The 8,765-nt window shown below is 55.2% G+C and overlaps 2 protein-coding genes across 2 annotated transcripts; both read left to right on the top strand.

Moving 5' to 3' along the window:
* Positions 1–253: 253 nt before the first annotated feature.
* On the top strand, positions 254–5,263 carry BDY24DRAFT_397668 (uncharacterized protein). The gene is made up of 19 exons (XM_076641591.1): positions 254–304; positions 390–539; positions 608–670; positions 746–805; positions 881–2,458; positions 2,541–2,721; positions 2,800–2,842; positions 2,921–3,099; positions 3,175–3,211; positions 3,295–3,520; positions 3,596–3,727; positions 3,798–3,917; positions 3,991–4,060; positions 4,140–4,204; positions 4,281–4,487; positions 4,569–4,713; positions 4,804–4,841; positions 4,925–4,997; positions 5,081–5,263. The coding sequence occupies exons 2-19, from the start codon at positions 495–497 to the stop codon at positions 5,251–5,253; spliced, it is 3,435 nt and encodes a 1,144-aa protein (XP_076494254.1). The 5' UTR covers positions 254–304; positions 390–494; the 3' UTR covers positions 5,254–5,263.
* A 350-nt stretch (positions 5,264–5,613) lies between these two features.
* On the top strand, positions 5,614–7,780 carry BDY24DRAFT_397666 (DHHC family palmitoyltransferase). The gene is made up of 8 exons (XM_076641590.1): positions 5,614–5,718; positions 5,819–5,934; positions 6,005–6,422; positions 6,499–6,570; positions 6,638–6,761; positions 6,838–6,944; positions 7,036–7,181; positions 7,395–7,780. Exons 1-8 carry the CDS (start codon positions 5,690–5,692, stop codon positions 7,763–7,765), a joined length of 1,383 nt encoding a protein of 460 aa, XP_076494253.1. The 5' UTR covers positions 5,614–5,689; the 3' UTR covers positions 7,766–7,780.
* Positions 7,781–8,765: the final 985 nt, after the last annotated feature.

The following is an 8,765-nucleotide window of genomic DNA, read 5'->3' as shown; positions in this document are numbered from 1 at the left end:
CTTCCTCGCCGCGCTTCGCTTCCCCTTTCGCCAGTCATACCCTTCCCAACCACCACCACCACCTCCTCCAGCACCAAGAGGGTACGACCGAGCTCCTAGTCCTCCTCCCCGTCGGGACTACGATCGAAGAGATCCGCCGCCTTCGTCCTCCTCTTCGAGACCCATCGCTCCTCAGCCCAACTTCGACCTTCCTCCTTCTCGAAATGGACATCCACCTCCTCCTCCATCTGCTTCGGCGTCAGCATCGGTGGCTCCTCCGCTTCCTCGTTCGAGAGAAAGAGAGGAGGCGTCTAGGGATCGCAGAGTGAGTTCGAACTTCGCGGCGGCGACGTTGCTTTTCGAGAACGAAGGAACTGACAGTTCGGCTTTGTTTCGTTTCGAATCATTAGCGACCTCCCTCGGAAGATCGTTCGAGAGCACCGAGCGTTGCAGTTAGGGACGATCGGGATCGTCGAGATCGAGAGCGAGAGCCGTCGAGGAGGGAGGAGGCGAGGATGAAGGTGGATCCCAGGAGGAGTGCGTCGAGGGATCGAGGAAGGGTGAGTTTTCTCTTTGGTTTGAAATCCAAGTAAGAAGTGGTTGCTGATCCGTGGTGATTCATCAACAGCCTGAGGTCGACCGAACGGTTTCGTCGAGAGAGTCGATGGGAAGCTCGTCGCAGTCTTCTCGAGTGCGTTCTGTTTGCGTGTCGAGGACGAAGGAAGAGGACGAGAACTGACTCCGGGTCCCTTGTTCTCACCTACAGATCGCTACTCCTGCGATCGATCGTCCTCCTGTACGAGAATCGTCAGCTTCGTCGTCTCGAGTGAGTTCGAGCACTCGACGCGTCTCCCTCTTTCTTGAGCTGACTTCCTCCTCTCTCCCTCTCTCTTCCTCTTAGGACTACCTTCCACCACCACCCCTTCCTTCCGGACTCCGACCTGCCGTCCCAGTCCCATCTCGACGAGACTCCACTTCCTCTCAATCCTCGTTCACTCGACCTTCCTCGACCGGATCCAACAGCTTCCCCTCGTCCTCGTCCTCGTCGAATCTCCAGTCCTCTTCAAGCATGTCCGGCGTCGGCAGCAAGAGGGGTGCTGCTCGAGATGATCTCCCGATGCTCGCTGTCAAACGACCCAGGATCGACTACCAACCCCCGCTCCTCAACTCTAAAGGAAAGAAGATCAAAGCCCCAGCCGTCCTACCTCCCGCCGAAGCTCTCAAGGCCAAACCTCATCGACGAGACTCGGAAGTCTGCCCCCCGATCACCAGAGAGCAAGCTCCCAACATCCTCCTCAACTACGTCGTCTCGCTTCATCGTCCTCACGTTCGGAAACGACATCCTGCCGCTCACTTCGAGTACGTCGCGGTCGTCGAGAGGGAGGAAGGAACGCCTGTCACGCCCGAGGACATCCTCAAGTGCAAGATCACCCTGCCTGCCGAGTCTCCCGTACCGGAGAAGATGAAGTCGGCTACGGGGGAAGGGACGAGAGTCGAAGGGAAGCAGGAGGCAGCGTTGAAGTTGGCGGTCGTGCTGTGGAAGTGCGGAGAGATCGACGACGAGTTCAACCCTGTCGTCGACGCGGAGGAACTCGCCAGGCAGACGAAGGCTTCAGCTTGCTTGGGGATCACTCCCTATCTGGCGAAGGTGCCGGATCTGTGGGCCAACTGCATCAAGACCAAGGAGCCGAGACTTTACCCCACCCTCATCACCTTCCCAGCCGTTCCCGTCAAACCGCCTTCCGTCGTCGTCGTTCCCGCTCCTCCTACGGATCAGGACTCGGAGGAATCGCCTCTCACTCTTATGGCCGTCGAGGGGGAAACTCCTCCAGCAACAGCAACAGCGACAGCACCCGCTCCCACTCCAGCCTCGGACGTCGTCGAGGACGCGTCGACCGCTTCGAGTCCTCCTCCAACGGAATACAAAACTCCTCGACCTCTCCTCATGTTCACTCGACTCCCTCTCCCCGTTATCAACCCAGGGATCAACCTCTACTTCCACGAAGAACTCTCCACCGTCACCTTCACCAACTTCGACCCTCTCCCTCTTCCCAACGACGAAATTGAAGCCATCAAAGCCTACTCGCTCACCCTCATCCGAGCCGTCGTCAATCGTCCCATGATCTACGTCGACAACCCCGATGGCTCCTCTGGAGAGGGTCCCTGGTACATCGCTCCCGTCAACCTCGAGTGGTACGAGACCTACCGTCTACAGCAGGAGCAGAAGGAAGAGAAGGACAGACAGGAGGAGATGAAGAAGGGGGTGAAGCCGAAGCCGGATCGAGAGATGCTGGATTGGAAGGAGATGAGCGCGTGTGCGAACGAGACGTTTGTGACCTGGGAGTTTGACGATGCGGAGCTGTTGGAGAAGCAGAGCGTCGATGCGATGGCGACGGGGAAGTCGGAGTTCTCGAGGAGGAACGAGGTGTTGAGGGTGAGGAGGGATTTGAACCCGCATTCCCATCCCGACGATAGTCCTGTGAGTTCCCTGCCTCCCCATCTCGTCACGAGAAGCTTTTCACTGACTCAGATCTGTTTGCGTTTGGCTTGGTTTCGTTCAGCGAGAAGCAGGATCGGCGAGTCTGCTCGAGTTCGTCAAGACGACGACGACTCAGTTCCAGGGTCTTTCGAACGACAGTCAACCGTTGTTGGAGATTCGGAAGATCTCTGGAGTGTTGGGTCACGTCAGGAAGCTGGATAAGCCGATGGATGCGACGGTGAACAAGCTGCACGATCAGAAGTGTGAGACCTCTTCGACTCTCCGCTTTCCTTCGTCGAGAGCTCGAAGCTGAACTTCGGTCTCCCTTTCTTCTTTCGCAGACATGATTCCCGAGCTTTCTCAACGATCAACCATCGCCGCTAGGTATAGTCTCTTCTCGTTTCCTTTGTCCCCGTCAGTTCGTTGCTGACCTTCTCGTCCCTTTGGAACCGAAAAAAAAAGCACCTTCCTCTCGGGTCTATACATCCCTTCAATCACCAACCGTCTCGAGCAGGTCCTCCTCGCCAAGGAACTCAACCAGACCCTTTTCAGGAACTCGCTCGAGGAGAAGAGGCTCACTCAGGCTCTGACGGCTCCTTCGACGGGAGGAGAGACAGATTACGAACGACTCGAGTACATCGGTTCGTCTCTTTCCGGCTTCCGCTATTTCTCGACCTTGCTTACTGACCGCTGCTTCCTTTGTTCGTATTTTTCAGGTGACTCTGCTCTCAAATACATCGCTACGACCTATCTGTGCGAAACCTTCGACGTTTCTCCTGCTCTTTCTCCTCCTTTCTCGCTGAACCCTCTTCGTCTCTTTCTCTTTCGTTCCTTAGCTACGTCACTCGACCGGGAGACAACGAGCACGTTCTCCACGACGCCAGGAAGATCATCATCGCCAACGGATCCCTCACCCAGAACTGCGTCGACAGCGGCCTTCCTCACTACATCCACGCTCGAGATTTCTCCGTCAAGACGTGGTACCCTCACAACCTCAGCGTCTGTAGGCCAGCCATCATGCCGACCGATCGAGAGCTCAAGTACCAGGAGATCGGAGACAAGGTGAGCTCTAGCTCTCTCCTCGTCGAACTCGACGTCGTCGAAACTGACGCGTTCGTTCTCGTTCTCCGTCGCCAGACCAAGGCCGACGTCGTGGAAGCCGTCATCGGAGCCGCTTTCGATGCCGGAGGGATCGAGTCTGCTTTCAAGACGTGCAAGACTCTTACGGTTCGGGTTCCCTACGTTGACAGCTGGACGCAGATGGCGAACGTGAGTTCGAATTGACGAGGGACGAGACGAGACGCGACTTGACTGACCTTCACTTTGCATGCTATCTCAGCGACTCAAAAAACCCGCCTCGATAACTGGCTTCTCTGCTCAGCTAAGAGGGAGTCTCCCCAGGATTCAAGAGATCATCAAGTACAAGTTCAACAACGAGGCGCTGCTTTGTCAAGCTTTGGTGCGTTCTTTCGTCCTCTCTCCTTCCCTCGATCTCGTCGAATGCTGACTTCGACCTTCCTCTCTCGCTTCAGACGGTCACTGGTCCGAATCACATCCACTTCCAGCGACTCGAGTTCTTTGGAGATTCCATCGTCGATCTTCGTGCGTCTCTCTTTCTCCCTCGCTCGTCTTCCTTCTTTCGTTCCGATGCTGACCTTCGTTTTCTTCTCTTCCTTTCTAGTCTCCGTCAAGTACGCCACTTCGAAGTTCCCTTCTCTCGGCCCTGGTCCCTTGACGCACATGAAGGTGAGTCGACTCGACTCGTCTAATTCCGTCCCTCATCTTTCCTCTCTGACTCTTTCCTCTCCTTCCTTCCTTCCAGTCTGCCATGATCAACAACCACACCGCCGCCTCTTTCTGCGTCCACCTCGGACTGAACGAGTTCGCCGTCTTCGACAACACCCTCGTCCAACGAGCCATCACCGAATACGTCCCTCGGATCAAACGAGCGAAGGAGAAGGAGGAGGAGCTGGCCAAGTCGGAAGGAAGAGATCCGGGACAGTACTGGGCTGAGATCGATCCTCCTAAGGTTCGTTTCGATTCCCTACTTCTATCCGCTTTATCGAGACCAGAGCTGACTTCGAGCCCGTCGTTTTGTCTTCGTTCGCAGCTCCTCGGAGACGTCGTCGAGGCTGTTTACGCTGCGATCCTCATCGACAGTGGACTTCAGTGGAAGGCGGTAGAGGATTTCCACAACAACGTTCAACGACTTTGGATGGACAAGTACATTCGAGGATTAGGATCGCTTGCTGGTCGTGAGTCCTCGTTTCGTTTCCTCGTCTTCTCGCCTCGTACAGGAAGCAGCTACTGAAACCCTTTTTTCTTTGTTGCTCGGTTGCCTTCAGACCCATCCAAGATGCTCACCGAGATCCTTCAAGCACGAGTGAGTCGAGCTCTCCTGCTCCAGCTTCGACGCGTTCCGAGTCGATCTGACCACTCTCCCTCCCTTTCCTCCTCCTTTCCCAGCGATGCATGAACTTCGAGATCGTCAAAACTCTCACCTCTTCCCTCCGAGCTCCAGCTCTCGCCAAGACTGAGGGTGAGTACAAGTCCATCTTTCCCATCGTCGGCTCTTCTTCCTTTTCCCCTCGCTGACCTCGTTCTTCATCTCGCTTTCTCCAGTCATGGTCCACGGAAACTGCCTCGGATGGGCCATCGAGCAAACCCCTACCTTCTCGTCTCGACGAGCGTCCGAGTTCGCTCTCAACGCCATCGAGGCTGAGCCAGGTCTGCTCGACAAGCTCTGCGACTGTGTTTGGAACGTGGGAGCGAAGGGTCCGAAGAATAAGGAGTGAAGAGGGAGATGAGGAGAAGGAGAAGGAGAAGGAGAAGGAGAAGGAGAAGGAGAAGGAGAAGGAGAAGGAGAAGGAGAAGGAGAAGGAGAAGGAGAAGGAGAAGGAGTTGTTTATGCGTTTGCCTATCTATCAGTTTCATGTCTTTGACAGCTGGTGTTCGAGTAAAGACGCGATGAGAGGGGTGCCCAAAAGAAACGAGGCTCTCAGATATGAAAACTCAAATATCTAGCTCTGCGATGTCGAGAAGTAGAGACTTTGAAGCTCTCTCGGAGCTGCACGAAATCGATCGTGCCTTTGGGAGGAGGAGGGGAAAAGGACGACCAAACAGTGAGCTCGACGTTTCCCTTCCTCCCTTCGCTCCTTCCCCTTCAACGCCATCAGCACAGAAGCAGCTCGATCTTCGCTTCTTTATACCCTTCTCGCTCTTGTGTACCCCATGCCCGCGCAGGATCGACCTCCAAGTTTGTGAGTCGTCTTTCCATCTCGCTCAGAGATCCATCGAGGAAGGAAACGACGAAGCTGACACGATCCCCTTCCTTCCCTCCCTTCTCTCTCTTCTCCTCAGCTACGCTCCCTTACCACCCATAACTCCAGCATCGTATGGCCTCGGTCCTTCTTTCAAAGCTCAACGATCGAATCGTCCAACGTGGAGGAAGATCTTGAGCCTCACTCCCATCTTCTGTTCGTTCCCTCCTCGTTCATCGAGTCGTCTCTCCACAGCTTGATCTCACTGATCTCGTCTCTCTGCCAGTCGTCCTCGGACTCCTCCTCTACCCCTACATCCCCTTCGTATATCTCCTCAGCTACCACGCTACCTACTCTCAACGCGGTCGACCTCTCCATGCTGCCTATCAGCTCGTTTCTTTCCACTTCCTCCTCGGAATGACCATCTGGTCGTACCTTTCCGCCTGGTCGACTCCTCCTGGGAGCCCGCTGGAAGACGACGTCGCAGCTGGTACTGGAGACGAAGAAGAAGGGATTGGGATGATGGAGATGCTGGACGGGGAGGGAGGAAGGTCAGGAAGGGGAGGAGTGCGAGAGGGCTTGTTGAGCGGGGAGGAGGGTGGCCGAGACGTCGAGCTCGATGGTTTGGGAGGAAGAGTCATGGCTAAAAGCACAAATGGAGGGATTCGGTGGTGTAGAAAATGTAACGTGGCGAAACCTGATCGGTGAGTTGAGTCTTCGTTCGACAGAAGGAAACGGCGACGCTGATCCCTCGACGACGCGTCTTGTTTCTTCCCTCAGGTGCCATCACTGCTCAACTTGCCATCGCTGCATTCTCAAGATGGACCATCACTGTCTCTGGTTAGGAACGTGGTAAGTCTGCCAGCACCTCTCGTCTCCCCTTTTCTCGCCCTGATCTCTTTTTCTCTTGATTCTGCAGCATCGGCCAGAAGAACTACCGATCATTCCTGCTCTTCCTCACTTATACCTCCCTTTACTCCCTCCTTGTCGGTGTCGAGGCGTTTCGTACGGTATGGGCTTTCTTCGACGAGAGCGATGCAATGGTTCGTCTGCTGTTCTTTCGGACCGAACGAGTCGACGCGTCGAACTGATCGTCTCTTCCCTTTCTCTCTTTCCCAGACCGAAGTCGACTTTACACCCGTTTCCCATCTCATCCTACTCATCATGGGCTTCGCCTTCACTCTCTCTATAGGAGGATTCTGTCTCTACCACTGGTGGCTGTGTCTGTGGGTCCCTCTTCGTTTCAACTCCTCGCTTCGTCGCTCCCCCCCCCCCCCGTTCGCTCATCTTCCCATCTTCTCTTCTTCCTCCTTCCAGCCACAACGAAACCACCCTCGAGTCCATGATCTCAACCAGGACTCCTCCTTCCCTCGCTCTTCCTCCCTCTCCAACCCTCACCGCGTCCCTTCGTTGGAGACCGGAAAGGAACGCTGGACTCTCGAACATCAACGTATGGGATCTCGGTAAGTCCTAGCACCCTTTTTTTTTTACTCCCATAGAACGAGAGGCTGGACAAAAAAAAACGGGAAACGAAAGCGACGAGGGAGGGGAACCCTTCTTTTCCTCCCCGCCCCACCCTCCCTCTCGTTCTCTCCGCGTCAACAGAGATCTTCGCTGACTCTTTGGTCCTCTTTTTTTTTTCCCTCTCTCTCTCGATCACGTATCCCTTCTCTTAGGCTGGAAGAAGAACCTGCTTTCGCTAGCTCCAGGGTCGAGACGGAGCTCGTCGTTGCTGTGGTTCTTTGTTCCTTCGCCCGTCGGCGCGTCCGGTCTCTCGTTCGACGCGGATCCAGCGAAGGTGTCGAGGCTGAGGGAGAGGACGAGGGTGATCCGTCTAGGGGAGGATCCTCAGAGGGAACGAGCTGAACAGGATCGATGGGGAGAGGATCCACAGCGGTTCGGGGAAGACGACGAGGAAGATGAAGACGAGGACGACGAGGAGGAAGCGGGAGATCAAAGGGAGGGTCGAGTGAAAGCAGAACGCGACGGCGGCGGGGGAGGGAGAGGGAAGGGTTGGGATACGAGATCGAACAGGATGTCTACATGATCTCGTTCTGTTTTCTTAGCTCGGTCTCTTCTCGGAGTCCATCGGGACATTTTCTCTACCTCTACGAGACATCGTAGCAGAGTCGGAGTTGAAGGTGAAGGACTTTTTGAACACCCCGAATGAAAAACGAGCTAAGGACGTGTTTGATCGCGCGCTGAGAGCTGTTTTACTGCCCGAAGGAGAGAAAACAAGCCGGGGCACCCTGTTGTGAGAAGACAGGACGTGTAGATCATCTTTTTTTGAACGAAAAAAAAAGAGAGAGAGAGAGACAGAGAAGAGAAGAGCGAGCTCTGACCTCTTTCTCCTTCAAACCACCAACACGAAACGAACGCGAAGAACAGAGCTTCCCCTGTTCGGCGGGCAGACCCTTGATTGCTTCCCTCCTCCCCCGCTTTGCTCCCTTGCTTCGACCTTCCCTCAACCATCACCGTCCTCCTCCTCCTAGCCCTTTCAGGAAACTGAGCCCACCTCTTTTTGTGAGCTCTTCACTCGCCTCAACTTCACCAAAGGGAAGTCTTGACCTCGACTCAAGCTCCCCCAGACTCCAGGAAGACAACAGAGAAGGAGCAGAAGAATGGTGAGCTTGATCCTTCCTTCGAGTTGAGCTCGCTCGCTCTCGTCCCTCCTCCTTTTTTTGGACCTTCCTTCTTCCCGCCCTTCATCAAACCGAACCTTGGCTTGAAGAGGATGAAAAATTGGGAAGTCGGCAGATTCCAACTTTGCGAAGGTTTCTCGTGTTTCCTGGGTGCCTCTTGGAGGAGGGAGGGAGGTTCAGAAAGGGAAGCGGCCGCGAGGATGGGTCGCTCCTTTCTTCCTCCCTCTTCCTCCCACCCTCAATCAACGCAGATCTTCCTTTCGCTCGCTAAGATGTCTTTCCTCCGGCGACTGACGCTCGACTTGTCCTCCCCGTCCGTCGACCTTCAGACTTTCCTCGCAACAACAGAACACTGCTCTCACCCTTCCCCTCCTCCTAAATCATCCCTTCGACGAACGGATTCGA

The sequence above is a fragment of the Mrakia frigida genome, assembly GCF_051309035.1.
Source record: "Mrakia frigida strain ATCC 22029 unplaced genomic scaffold BDY24scaffold_28, whole genome shotgun sequence".
Classification (NCBI taxonomy): Eukaryota; Fungi; Basidiomycota; class Tremellomycetes; order Cystofilobasidiales; family Mrakiaceae; genus Mrakia; species Mrakia frigida.
Note: the sequence above shows the minus strand (reverse complement) of the source record. Positions and strands in the feature narration are given on the sequence as shown.